This window comes from Oxyura jamaicensis, chromosome 7 (assembly GCF_011077185.1).
Source record: "Oxyura jamaicensis isolate SHBP4307 breed ruddy duck chromosome 7, BPBGC_Ojam_1.0, whole genome shotgun sequence".
NCBI classification, from domain to species: Eukaryota; Metazoa; Chordata; class Aves; order Anseriformes; family Anatidae; genus Oxyura; species Oxyura jamaicensis.
In genome coordinates, this window is record NC_048899.1 from 8464887 (window position 1) to 8479930 (window position 15044).

The window sequence follows — 15044 nt, forward strand, 5'->3', positions numbered from 1 at the left end:
GGTATAAAAGTGATATAACAGTGGATGCAACGTATTATGAGCTTTATTCTTCTTATTTTTTATTAACAGATTTTTCACTCTCCCCCTGCTGTGGAAACTCCATGCAATAACAGGCAAGGGCATGCTTACCTGCAAAAGAAGAGCTTTATTACTTGTCCTGAAACAGATCATTTATGGCAGCAACAAGTGGTATTAATAAAGTTTGGGGCCAGCCAATTGCAGGGAGCTGTGCTTCATATCGCTGCCAGCCAGAGCTGACTTTGGGAAGGAAAATGAAATGTTAACCAAAGACCGATTTCCAAGAGAAATAGTCTCACCGCACATCATCAAACTAATAAAAGCACGCCGTCATGTAACACAAGGCAATGCCTCCGCCTCCTCCGGGGCCTGCTGCAGACCTTTCTTACCCCATTTTCCTGCAAACGCTGCTCGGTCTCAGTGCAGACTTCCATCAGGGCTGCCCACGAATTTATGCAGGCTCTTTCCTGCTTGCCTACTTCTTCTTGTCTCGGCCCTTTTCATTAATGAATCACGGAACTATTAATTAACATTTGAGAGGCAGATTGCATTTTTTTTTTCTTCTGTGGATCACTTAATCAGAGGTGGGCTTGTGTTGTTCAGTTATAAGTGGAAATATGGAGATGGAGAACAGCCGCGCTTTCAGGTTGTGCTTTACATACCCAGCAGGAAACATTTTAAATAAAATTTTAAGTAAACGGTCTCCAGAAGAGGCCCAGCCTTCAGTGACTCTCATGCAGGATGCATTATAACTTTTTTTAACTCTTATTTCTTTTTTTCTGAAGAAAAAAAAAAGATGGGAGAGGAGACACAACGATGGCAGCTCGGGCCCGTCTGCTCCCACCACAAAGGGATGTCTTCTCCTGAGACAAACCCTCCGACAGTCCCTCCCGAGGCACAAATCACGGCGTGTGCCATCTTTCTCACTGAAATGTGGCTACAATAACAGATCTCAAGTGTCCCCTGAAGGCGCGCTGCTCGATATTTATAATCGCTTAATAAACACGTGAGAAATGGCACTGTACGGCCCTACATAATCTGCACGCAATGATCCTTGGTGACAAAGTGTAAGTGACCAAATCCCTTTCCAGGTCTAATGATATTTTGCTCTAGTAAGCCGGTGATATATCGCGTATGGCGAAAATAAAGCGCTCATGCATAAAATTAATACAGTAAGCTCTGAAGTCATAAAGCTTTCAGTCTGTGATATATGAGACGGGAAAATGACTAACCTGTAATTCAAGCCCTCCCGGTGTCTTATTCCCAGTAGGTCCCGGGGTCACCTAAGCATTGCGTGATCAAGCTGGGCCAACTCAACACGGCGCGTGAGTGATTAACAAACCACTTAGGAGATCTGTTTTTGGGTCACGGGCAAAAAAGCCCTGTGGGGACGCAGCTTCTCTTCCTAGAGGTCAGATGTTTCTCTTTTTCCCAATATAACAATATCAGTGATTTTAACAGCTTTAATAACAGCATGATCACCAGCTAATGTTGTGGTCTTTCGGCAGATTCCCTCCCTGCAGGTGTGTGGCGTACCTTTCCATCACTGGCTGTAGTAATCCAGGGATCAGAAATCCAAGCCACAAATCATTCTTCAAGCTCCTTCCGTAAGAAAATGCTCTGACGGGGTGCGGCAGGGATTACACACAGGAACATACAGCCAACTCCATCGATCCGCAATCCATCCCTTGTTTCAACCACAAAAATAATTATCCTTTGCATGCAAAATGATCAAAGTGCTTCAAAAAAAAAAAAAAAAAGAAAGAAAAAAATCGAACTCCAGCTCCTCAATCAGGAATGCTGCCAAGCTATCGAATCAATAGGTTGTTAGATAGTTGAAGTATGGGAATATGTGAAAGCCATCAAATGATTTCTCTGTTAATAAACTGCTACAGTAATTACCATTAGAATAGAAATGGAAAGATACAGATCACAAATGGAAAGATGCAAATGGTTTCTCATTAAGTGAAATTAAAGCACACAGGATTTCTTATTTTCCTTTCGGCCTTGATTCCGCATCGTTTTCGACTCGCATACCCAGAGTTGCTTGTGCACCCCTAATTTCACCTAAACATCTTTGAGTCAGCGATATCCAGAAGAGGACAGCTTACCTGGGATCTGGAGAACAGCTGGTTACTGTCAGGGGCACGGGAGTGTTGCACCTTTTTTCTCCAGGGACCACAGATTTTAGTGCATGTCCCCATGCTATATAGCCTGAATAACGGCACGGTACCTGGAAATAACGTGGAGAAGGTGCAGGAGGAGGGTGGTGCTGGGGCTCTGCAGTAGGGTCTTGGGAGGAGGCTCCAAAGGCAAGGCCAACCGGGTGCTAAGCGTGAAGACAACCAGCGTGCCAGTATCAGGACCCAAACTCTTAACTTTCAAAGGGCTGCCTCGCTAAAATATAAGTTTTCAGTTAAAGAACAAAGCCCATTCTGCAAATCATAAACGCATCAGGAAGCAAAACAAATCGCCAGCCCTCCTCCCACTTGCAACTTGAGGTCATTAGAGTAATAGATGGGAAAAGCTTCAGAGAAGTCTGAAGTGCAGCTCAGGCAAGGCAGTGAGCTATACCTGGGGTTCAGCTTTGCTCCAGTTAGCAGGAAATAAATTGTTACACGGGCTTTTTGGGGAGGAGGGAGAAAACCATTTGCTGCAGGTCCAGGGGGAGTCCTGCTCCAGGGAAAGTGAGCTTGGTTGTCTAGCCGGTGCCCTGGTATCGCCCCTCCTTAGCTTGCCCAGAGCTGAGAGCACACGGGTGAAAGCCCAGCTTCATGCAGGACATGGACAAGTCAAAGTAATCCACTCAGCAACAAAAAAGCTGGTCTGAAAACCCCCAGCTCTGTTCGTGAGGGAAAGAAAGATCGTGGAGGCTGGAAAGCACTTGAAAGGTATCACTCAACATCTGCAAATCCTGCAGTGCTCAGGCAGGACAATATTAACAGCCCCACAGCTTTGCACATAGAGAATTTCAAGTGCTTCCAGACTTTTTCCAGGCCTAATGTATTTACTGAAATTGGTTGTCTTCTACTAGCACGTGAAAAAGAGGAGGGAAGGGGGGGAAAGGACTAATGGATGTACATTAACCTTTTGGTACTAGATTTCCCAATACTAGCTACTAATGCAAAATCCATTAGAAGGAAACGTCGGGGATCCACGGTGTGCAAATGTTATAACGCAGGGAATATCTGTAAAAATCCAGGGTGGGCACGGCAGGGACAGAGGTGGCTGCAAGTGCAGAACAATTAAAGCCAGCTCCCAGGTTTGCTCTGGGCACAGAAACTCATTAAAAAGGGCCTGGAGAGGGGAAGGTCTGGAGGCTGAGCACTGGTGATGAGCTGAGCACTGGAAGCTTCACCCCGTGTTCATGGCACGGTGTGAAGCAGGAGCTGAACGAGGTGGGGTGACCCTGGCTCTCCAGACACAGAACAGCCTCGAATGTCTTTATTTGAGGTTTTCTTCACTCAAGCGCTTCTCTTTCAGGGATGTGAAGGGGAAAGAAGGAAAGCAGAAGTGGATATTATCATTTAATACGCAAAGACGGTTTCAATAGTTACCTTAATGTGCTCTAATTAGGTGTGGGAATACGCAACACATCCCAAGGGCTGGTTATAGCCTCTTTCCCTGCTGCACTCAGACGTGTTTCGCCACCGTGATCAAATATTTTAACATGTACAAAGATTTATCACCTGTAGGGCACAGAAGAAAATTATGATTTAGCCTCCTCAGCAGCCACAGCTCACAGGCACCTTCCTGAAGCAGAGGAGCCCGCAGCCCAGCCCCATTTACCCCAAAAGGCAGCCAGAAACCATCGGCGTGAAGTCATGCTGGTACCTGCCAGCCCTGCTGCTTAGCTGAGGAGGAAACACATGGAGAAAAAAAAAAGGGATTTTCCTTGGATTCAACAAACGTAGGTGGAATGAAACAAGAATAATGCAGCAATAAATAAATAAATAAATAAATAAAACAGAGGCCAGAAAGCTTGTAGTGTAAGTGGATTGAACGGGGGAGGACATCTGCCTCCGATTTTTCAGTTAAACAAAACCATTAAGTTTAATTTAATAAAAACCTTCTGCTTACAACCACAAATAAAATTCTTCAAGGTTGGCTGAGTTTAAAGCCAGAACCTGGCACCCCTTCAGAAGCATGTTAGGGAGCTTATAGGGAGGAAGTCTTCCCGTTTTGACACAGCTGCTGGGACTCAGCTGCTAAGGGAGGGACCGGAGCATCGCATCGGACCCGGGCTCCAGAAGCAAAGCGTATGGGGGTAACGGGCAATACTTGTATTAACAGCAATATGGTCTCTGCTCCCCCAGCACGAGCCTAGGGCAGAGCATAAGGGCATTGTGCTGCTGCACAACATAGAATAAATGCAGGGAAGGAAAAGGTCCAGCACCGCAGACTTATTGAATTAAACATTATTGTGGCTAACACAATCAATATGGTATTGATCGCATTAGCCATATTAATATTTAATTCAATTAAAAGGCCCCCAATTAGATTTTTTTTTTTTTTTTTATGTTCTTCCAGGTCTTTTATGCTGCAGGAAAATTGTTAAATTCTGCTACAGCCCACGAGATCCAGCCGGACCCAAACTATAGCCGGGCTGGGTTTCGCCTGGCCCCAGCTGCTCAAAGCAGCACCAGCCCTGGTGAGCAGCACTCACCATGGTCGCATCTTCAAAAAAGATGCACCCACAGCAAACACATCTTCAATATATATATATATATATATATATATATATATATATATATAATAGGAGGCGGAAGGTGGGAAACTTCCTCACCTTCCCCCACCTGATTACATACAACGCGTTCCTTGGCTTTTACGGGTAATTTAATGGTAGTTAAACTAGCGTTAATTTAAGTCAAAGTGGTCTGAAAAGGCAGAACATGCTGTACTGCTTTTAAAAACAGCTGAATCTTCATTTGTTCCGTAAGAGACACTACTGCCCGCTTCCTAACCACTACTGGCTGTCCAAAGACCTTTCCCTATAGATTTTAAAGTAATATTCAAGACTACTTTGAATTTTTCATGCAAAGTCCAGGAGAAAAAGGAGATGGAAGCCAAATTGATTAATATCAATTAATCTGACATCAAAATTCACCCCATGAGCATCTCCCACATGTGCCCATTCTGAGACCCAAAGCTTGCTTGCTATCACTGGTTTGTTTGCCTGTTATTTCCCCCCAACACTTGCAGAAATAACCTAGCTCCTGGCTCTCCCACTTTATTCCAGGACTTTCTCACGAGCTACTCACTTCTTCCTCAAAAGCCACTTCTCAGGTAACAAGAAACCGGTCCTCAGCGTGGGACAGATTTGGGTTTACAGCTGCAGGAATTAAGTCCAAAGATAATTATTTCCCCAGTCATCCTAATCCCAATCCCCCAGGCTTGTCCAGCATACATTTATTTTTTAAGAAAATTAATCGCTCTCCCTCAAAACTTTATCTCAATTGATTCAGACAGGAATAGGGGGGAGATATTTTAGGGATAAGAAAACAAGGAACCAAATAGAAGCAGAAACACATGGGAATATGAGCTATTTTGTGATTGCGTTCCCTGGGATCTACCCAGGACACTGATGCACCTCCATACTTCAGATATGCTTCACTTCAATACACAAAACTATCCATAAAAAGTAGTAGTAATAAAAAAATACTCACCAGGACTCATATTCTCCCTTAGACCACGCAAACAGGCTGTACAAAATTGATTTAAAACATCTTAACTATTAACAATGTTAAACTGATGCCACTGAGCTGCAGACATTGCTACTGCAGGTGCTGTCAGGTGTCCCAGGTGAGCTAATTCATAACGAAGTACGGAGGGAAATTTCAAGGGAAGCTGCCTGAAAAAATCATTAGCCTTTCCGAGATTCACGGCATTTTTGAGGTAGAAACAAGATTAATTAAAACATCTATAATCCAGGATACAAGACTGTTTTTTACCTCTTAAAATGACCCAGTCATCAACACACATCAAGTAGATGGATTTTAGGAGATTGTTGACACAAACCCATGGTATAACCAACTTTCTTAGCAGCATTTAACATATTTTGCTGATGAACCCTACTTCATACCATGCTGTAACCCCATAACACCCAAACCATCTATCAGTGCCCCATGCCAACTCGAGGGGCATGAAATACCTCTTCTATTTCGAGCCTGCCTCCTACTAGCCTCCTTCAACACGCCACTTGAAGACAGAGAAAAATGATCCCTCCCCACCCTTTGCCACATGACTCATGATTTTATAACCTTGTTTTTGTGAGCTGAAATCCATCTGTTGGTTTGAGGAACTTGATTTATCCTTACAAGACCTTTTTTTTTTTTTAGACCTGCTTTAATCAAGTGCTATACCTCTGTTTATGATTAGCAGCACTGAATTAATCAGGGTTTGCATCACTGAACTTTAGTGTTTCTGTTTGGTTGCTTTTTTAAATACTTACCCATTGCTTCAGTAGCGTTTGACTATTGCTTCAATTCTGGCATCAAAGTCTACTTATCCCAGTTCTATCCAGCTCTTTAAGCATACCTAAGTTGTCCAGGTTCCATCTCCAAATCCCTGAAAGAGAGATGCCAGACCTCATCTCAAGCATACTTCAATTAGAGGGGTAAGACTTGCTCCTCAGCAAGAAAAGGAGGGATTCTTAACATGATTTGATAGTAACTGTGCTTGGGAATGTGACTTGATTCAAAGGAGTCAAATTAAATGGGAGCAAAATCACAAGGGATTTTTTTTTTTTTAATGGCAATTTTCTAACAGCTTCTTCTCAGCTTCCAAGGAACAATAGCTCAAAATTTGTAAATCTGCTCTGCCTTTAGGTAGGATGATAGAAAGGGATGCCCGATGGGCCAAAACTCCTTCCTGGCAGAGAGCAAAAAAGCTCCATGTTTACGAATTTTGCAGAGACTCACTGCTACTTTTGCAAAGAATACCCCATTAGGTATATTGATGTGCTATGAAACATCAAGTTAAAATGTGCTACAATTGTTAAAATAAATGACCAAGTCCACACGGTATTGACTCAGTGCCTTATTTGCTTCCAGTGTTTATGTGCGCAAAAACCCCAAACACATTCATCCTACGTGTTACTCCATTTATTAATGAGCCGTACATTTCTGCTTGCTCACCCAGACCCGCAAGTACTGGAGAACTGCATTTAGTGAAGAGCAACGATTCAGTCTAGCATAAGTGATAGATCAAGACACTCCAGCTACTGGGTTCTAGTAGCTGCTATTGAAAAGTACACCTATTATCTGTGAAGTGTCTGTTTCTAACAGTACTACAGAGGACATGTAAAATGGGCATGGGATCTCCAAGCACGATGGTTACACAAAACTCTTACGCTACAGAGCTACTCTAGATGGGATATGCCATCTTCACAGCTTATCAGGTGCACAGAGAAGTACTTCCATTCCCATTTACCTGTTGAGATACAGACATACTATGTACTTATTCCACAGCTAAGCTCATGCAATAAGACACTCCAAAGTGACTGACAGTGTAAGTTTTATTACAAGCAATAAAAACCCAAACCTCATTTTATCCCACAACCATCATTTCCATTGTATATTATGGCAAGACACAGTCTTTAAGTTATGAATTCACAAACTAAGGGAACACACGAGGTGTAAGGCATTACGTGACAGAAGAGCACAGAGAGAGGCAGCAAGATTGACAATAACTTATGATCAAGTTGAGGAAAGAATTTAAAACTGTAACAAATATGCAAGAATCAAGTACTGCTCCAATGCAGCCAAGTTTAAGTACAATTGTGCAAAGCAAGGCATAATTGTTTTGTGATCATTAATTTTTTCATGTAACCATGATAGCAATCTATGCTTACAGGAATATTTTTGATTATAATTTACTAAGCGTTCTGACTCTTAAGATCCTCCAGAAAATAGCGTTGAATTTAAATTACACATTTACAGGCAGAAGATGGATGGAAGCAAATAAAGCATTACTCTTGCTACAAATAAAGAATTTTAGATTAAAATATTTAAAGATGCATTTTCAAAAATGTTTCTGTTCAAATGAATTCAGGCCATTAGTTCTACTTTAATTTCCACAAGGCTTACCCTATGCCAAGAATTTCCTACAACATTCAGTTGGAATAAGTTATAAGGAACATCATGTGTCATTTGAGAGAAGAGGTGTCTATACTGACAAATGACTAGGTTAAAATGAAAAAAAAAACCTTTTTAAATACACATTGTGGCCTGGCTGGGAAATCTTGACACATACAGTAGTAGATCCTTGTCAAAAGATATTAAACACAAAAGAAATGGGGTTATGCTCTATCACCTATGAAGGTCTGATTTACGTCAAGAATGCAAAAGGCTTAATTTTCCAAAATCTTAGTTACAAAATACCACTGATAATTACACTGAAGTTAAATGCAAAAATAAAGCTTACTAAATAATCCAAGGCACATTTTTCAATGCAGCATCTTTACCTCCCTCCTCCATCATAAGGTCATTTATTCCAGCACATCACAGTGAACTTAGCAACTCATTTACATGCTCAAAGCTCTCCTGTATTCCAAGTGCAAAATATAAATCATAGCTTCAGACCAGTATTTATCAGTTTCCCAACTGCTCAGAAGTCAACTTTTTTTTTTTTCCCCTTTTTTTTTTTTTTTTTTTTTAAATCTTGCTCATGAGATGGGGACGTTCACTTTACAGGCAGCAGCTGAAATGACATTACACAGTCTATAATCCAGCTGGAGGGGGCCATCCAGACTTTGCCCTGACGAATTTTCTCCGGCTTGAATTTAGAAGACACATCATAGATGATATACTGAGTACAAAATCGCTGGTCAGAGGTCGATTCTGCATGGTACGCCACCGTGTTGATCATCTGCGTCACATCACTGTCTGGTTTTGGCTGCCTAACCAGAATTTGGCCTCCTGCTGCTTTGACCAACTCCACAAGATCACTCTTCTGGTGACTACTGAAAGATCCCAGAAAATAGAAGTAGCATCCATCAAACAACTTCGGCAGCTAAGGGAAGGAAAAAAAGAGAAAGTATAAACACAGGAACACCCAACTGAGCACACAGGAAAAAGGCAAAATTGAACGAAAACTATATTTGAAAATAATCGACACCAGAAGCTAGAACCGTAACTTAACACGTAAAGTCCTCATATAAGTATACAATTGAGCAAAGTTTGCTTACACTGGGAATTCTTGCTTATGTTTGATTATTTTCCAGCACAACAGGGTCTTCAACTATGAGCCAGGACTATTCACAGCTAATATTTCAAACACATAATGAACTCCCCCAGGGTAATCCAGAAATTAAATATAAAATATTCCCATATAGAAATACGATGCAATTCAAACATTTTTTTTTTCCCCTTTCAACTTTCAGATGATTTCAACTATGTTCTAAAGCTGATCAGAGAGGTCCAAAGCAGCATTACTTGCTGTCCCATGCAGCTTCTTCCATAAACTGTTCCCTCCAACAAGGTTATGGCAACATCGAGAAAAATGACTGCTTTATGGATGTTCGCAGTTCTTTCAATCACCTTGTGCATCATCAAATTTCTGTACAAGGCCACATTAAAATTTTACATCTATTGCATCTGCCCATGTGGCAAAGGGCAAAAATGTGTGAACCAGAGGTCATTCAGACAATCTGTCTCAAGCAATAAAACCCACCAGCTGTTCTCTGTTGAGCCGGCCTCTTTGTGGGCCACCTTGGATTTCATACTTCTCTTCTTGTTCTCGGACTGTACTTTGCAGACAGGCTTGTACCCCTACAGAAACCACAAGGAGGAAAGCATTAGTTAACTCTCACCATTGTTTTTAGACAGAGGTTCCATGTTTTAAGAGAGGCTTGACATTTCATTTCAGGGACTCAGAAGTCCCTGCATCCATATAGCATCGCATCCTGTACACGTTAGTGATTTCATTTTAAACTGGAAAAGAATTTACAATAGTGGTTGTAAAGATGTAGGTCGGATGGAGAGAAGCAGCATCACACTAAAATCAGTGTTGTAAACACAAGGAATTATTAGCGGTTCCTCTTAACCACTACTAAAGGTCAGCCACTTAATGTCAGATGTCAAATTGCTAATCATTTGGAAGCTTAAAGCCAGCATGTAGAACCAAGTCCGCGGTTATGAAACGGAAGCAATTGCCTGATAAAGAGCAATTACAAAGCAAGTACGAAGCTGTTTCTGAGCAGCTATGGCCTCAAATAAATCAGACTGAATCTCAAAGTCTTCAAGATCAGCAGAAAGTGGAGATTTAGGCTGGGGTTTTAACAGTGGCAATCATTTTTGTTACCACTGCTGCCTAATGAGATTGTCTTTTAGAGTCAATGTGGTTTTACCTTGTTTTAAGGCTAGTTATTTTTTCCAATCCAGAATGTGCTGATGCTAATGTACTGCTAACATTAGTGGAACGTACTACCTGACCTGACTTTGGAAAGAGGAATTGCTGTGGTCACCGATTCAAGGATGAAATGTTTTGCCTGCACAGACAATGTACTCATTAATAAAAATTACCCAAGAAAGAAACTTTGCAAACCATTCCATGAGGATTACGGTGTTGTTAAGGTTGCAGCTTTTCTAGTAGAACCTCACTCCTCCCACAGTGTTTCTTGTTTAGGCAACTTATTTCTGCTGTGTAAATATGAGAACCACTGTATCTAAAATAATACAACCAGCTGAACAAAAAAAAGTAAAACAGGGGTGTTGATCCTAGAAAGGAAGAAAATCCAAGACTATGAAGAGAAGCATTGCTGATAAAGGTACTTGAACACCATGGCAATAAGTACCAATATTTAATCTTAACCTAGAGAGATCCTGAAAGCTAACCACCAGTGATTTACCACCAGTTTACACAAGTTCACAAAATGTAATAGGAATCCATGTTTTAGTTACTAGAAGTCCTTCAATTTACTTAGATGAAAAAAGAGAAACCTATATAGAAAACCACAACTGGCTGGATACCATGACTATACATACGCATTTTCCCTCATAGAAAATGTACCAGGTTAATCAGTTGTACTTGTTAATTTTTCAAGGAGCATTACTATGAACTCATATTAGAAGAGGAAGCTGGTAACGTGTTTTCTGGAAAAGTAACATATAGGACATGTTTATTATTGGCAAGAACAATGCATAGTGATAAACTATTTTGAAGTACTCATAACTCAAGAAAAATCCGAAGGCTATACCAATATTTTATTTAATAGGCACTACTCAACAGGACTTCTTCTCTCAATTTGCCTCAACTTTATAAAGCTGTTCTTTCCTACAGGAAAATGCAGGTGTTAATGGGCGTCACTCACAGTAAAGTAAAAAGTCATCTCAGCTAGACTTAATAGCAGAACTGTCCACTCATTAAGGACATGAGTTATTTCAATCTCCCATCAAAAGCTCAATTTCAAGTATATTCACTACAGAGCTGAAGTTTTTATATGATGAGTACATCACAAATTGAGCATCCAGTGCCAGCATCAGTAAATGGAGCAAATTTGATATGGAAATAATAAAAGGTTGAACGAATACGGAATACTAGGATGTTGTTTTGTACTGCTACTTTCCTAAAAAAACAAAACAAAACAAAACACTCATGGAAGTGACTTTAATGTTAGTGGAATGTCTATTTTCAGAGAAAACAGACCAAGTCTGTTTTGCATACATATGTTCACCCATTTCATGCCAGTTTCTCCAAGTAATTTGTAGGTCTTAAAGTTTCTTGTTACTTGTAACAAAAATCTGCCAAGACAGCAAGACTCAACTAGATACGTTGTCCTTCACTGTATCCATAAGAATCACAAATATTTGTTTCCTTGAAAAACTAGAAATATGGAAACACACCACTTGTCTAGCCAGTATTTGCATCATCAGTATCCTCATTAACTTTTCTTAGCAGGCTAGAATAAGAGATCCGTGTCTGAACAGATTGGTGGCACAGAAGTTATGTATTCCAGACAGAGTAAAAAGCCCTGAACATACGTTCCTAGCGCCCAGGTGTATTGCCCTATTGCCCTTTTTTTTAAAAAAAAAAAACATTAATATGTTAAGAGGCAACACTGTTAGGCCTACACTCCTTTGTGGAACAACAAACTCTCCATATGTTTCCTAGTGATTGAAAAACAGTGCATTTTTAACTCCAGAACGTATTTTTTCCTGCAAGATGTAGAAGCAGAACTTGCTCTGACTCATGGGTCTTGCCACACTTAACAAATAAGAACAAATGTTTTTTTGTGAAGCATTGTGCTCCGGGACATTTCAAGAAGTTATCTAACACTGCCTGTGTGCAGGTAGCAAAGAGGCTTTGGAATCCTCAAGCTCAGGAGACACGATGCTTCAGGTTTCAACATACAGTCTTCTTACTGTCAACAGCGCTGTTAATCGGTAGTGTGCTGGGTCTGGCTGGGATGTTAACTTTCCCTGCAGCAGCCCATACAGTGCTGCGCTCTGCACTTGGAGCTAGAACAGCAGTGGTATCACACCAGTGATGTGTCTGCTGCTGAGAAGTGCTAGCACAGCATCAGGACTCTCTCTGACCCTCCTAGGGGGTGGGCAAAAAAGTGAGAAAGAAACATCAGCAGGGCAGCTGACCTAAACCAACCAAAGGGATATTCCATACCATATGATGTCACACTCAGCAATAAAAGGTGGAAAAAGGAAGAAGAGGGGAGGGGTGGGCTCTCGTTGCGAAAACGTCTGTCCTCCTCCCAAACACCGGCTACGTGCGTTGAGGCCCTGCTTCAAGGACGTGGTCAAGCATCGCTCATTTGTGGGAAGTAGAGAGTAATTTCTTTCCTCTGCACTTCCACATAGCCTTTACTTGTTTTGTTTTGTTATTCCCTTGCCCCCTCCCTCTTCCCCTTTCCATTTTTTCCCTTTAGTTGAATTGTTTAATTAATAATAATATTTCCTTAATAATATATATATATATATATATATTCTCTTTAATTAAATCATCCTTATCTCAACCCGTGAGTTGTTCTTTCCTTTACTTCTTCCCCTCCTCATCTGAGGAGGGGGAGTGAGAGAGCGGTTGTGGTGTTCAACTGCCTAGCACGGTAAAACCACCACAGGTAGCAAGAATACTGTTCGGACAGACACAAAACCACTCAAGATTACAGTGGAAGGAGAGCATTAAGAACAAGAAAACGAGACAAATTGCATGTTGTGTCATCAGAATCATGGTCTAGGAATACATCCAGAAAATTGATATAGTTAGAAACTGATGTTAGAGGGAGGTGCTTACAACCCTAAGGTGAACAATTACGGAATATCTGTCCATGGGGGAAGGTTTCCTAAAAAGGAGGAGGAGGTAAAAATGATTAAGTAGTAGATACCACCATGTCCTTTAACTGCAGACTTTGTTCAGACTGACTTGATCCTAATTTGGTCATCTCTCTTCAGCAACCCCTGCATACTAGAAAGAGATTTTGTGCAATCATTCGCATACCATAATAGTTAAAGAAAAAAATCAGCAAAAAAGTGAAATATCCATCTCATATTTGAGACAAAAAGGCAGTGCTAAAGTTGTGTTTCTATCTTCACAATGTGCTTCATTGCACATTTGTCTATATTCTTATATGCCCCTTCTCCACTTGTTTCATTTTTCTCCCTCTGCACACAAAATCTAGTGTCAAGTCACTTGCTTCTAGCTTACTACTTTTGCATTACCATTTGCAGATGCAGTGACTCCAAGTGGATCTCAGTGAGGTTCTCAAACAGCATCGTTACCTTCGGTGTGGTATGGTGCCTGTTGGAAGCAGCAGGCATGTGCAAGCTCTGTCTTCTAAGGGGTGGTATGACCACAAGACAACCTTGTGCTGGAAAACCTCAATTTCGCAGTTAAGAGTACAAATGCAAATAGATTAGAGCACATTGTAGGCCTTTCAGTTGTTTAAAATTTTATTTATTTGTTTTTTAATACAGCTAGGGACTTGATCTTCTATGACAACTTCTAAACCGAGTTGACTCAATAAAGCCCAGGTCTTTTTCCTAAGTAGATCTTATTAATTTTAAAGCTCATATGTATGAGTGACTGTATGAGCAAGTAGGACACCATCAGTATGCCACCTCCCTTCTAAAATTGACGTGGATATCTTATTTACTTATGTAAAATAATCAGAACAGGATTTTAAGTCTTGGAAGGACAAGAACTTATTTAAAGAAGCTTTCTAAAAACAGAGGGGAAAGAAAACTTACTTTTGAGATGACACCCATCATTTTAGGAGGGGGTAGAGACCAAAGCTGCATTATTTTCTTTCCCAGATTCACAGTCTGGGCATTCTTTCCAGACAAACCTGGCTAGGAATCCAGGTTGTTACAAGAGAGAATGAGATCACTTTTTTTAGTCAGAATCTCAACAATTCTGTTTATTCCTTGATACTACTGCCAATAAGAGCTCTGAACTTACCAGGTTTGAGAGTGATAGAGTTTATTCATTTAGCATGTTCTCTTCCCTAAAGAGAAGAGGGTGATTACCGCAACTGTTCTTTAATGGCCCTCTAGTTTAATCACAGTAGTTGGATCAGTTCTCAGCTACCGAGACAAGTGGCTTTCTTCCATTTCACGTGGATCAGAGCTGGTTTGTGACGCCCATCGCAAGTGTGCAAGCACTCACGGATAAAGCTTGCTGCCTGCCTGACAGAAGATGATGCTGGGAGGCAAGGTCACATATGCAGAAGGGTCACGTAAGGTTCTTTGCTAGAAATATGGAATATTTGAAGTTAAGAGCCTCTTAAGTAGCTAATTTCACACTTGCAATTTGTAGATATAAATAAGATCAGTTGCACCAAAGTCTAGCAAAAAGAACCTGCATTAAAGGTCTCTAGAAAATATTGAAAAAAGAAGGTTTTAGTTTAATACCACTGCATTTTAGCTTGATGCCACCACATTTAGCAAGAATGCTGCCTTTTTTTTTTCCCCTCATTAGCAAGAACAGTAAAGCATCACTACTTATACTGATCCTTATTACTTCACTGAACATCTGCCCCAACCTCCTCACCTTCCAGCATGTAAGGAGCAAGCAGG

The 15044-nt window shown here is 40.9% G+C and overlaps 1 protein-coding gene and 1 long non-coding RNA gene across 2 annotated transcripts in view; both read right to left on the reverse strand.

Moving 5' to 3' along the window:
• Positions 1-142: 142 nt before the first annotated feature.
• On the reverse strand, positions 143-6611 carry LOC118170174. The gene is made up of 5 exons (XR_004752552.1): positions 6470-6611; positions 3576-3707; positions 2130-2322; positions 1555-1757; positions 143-797 (listed from the first exon to the last, which is right to left on the reverse strand). It is a non-coding gene; the product is annotated as an uncharacterized LOC118170174 (long non-coding RNA).
• A 905-nt stretch (positions 6612-7516) lies between these two features.
• Positions 7517-15044, reverse strand: part of BARD1 (BRCA1 associated RING domain 1) — a 44306-nt gene continuing 36778 nt past the window's right edge. Inside the window, exons 10-11 of the mRNA XM_035332213.1 lie at positions 9691-9788; positions 7517-9030 (exon numbers count right to left, since the gene is read on the reverse strand). Coding sequence (XP_035188104.1) covers positions 8701-9030; positions 9691-9788 — 428 coding nt within the window. The 3' untranslated portion in view covers positions 7517-8700. The remainder of the gene's footprint in view (positions 9031-9690; positions 9789-15044) is intronic.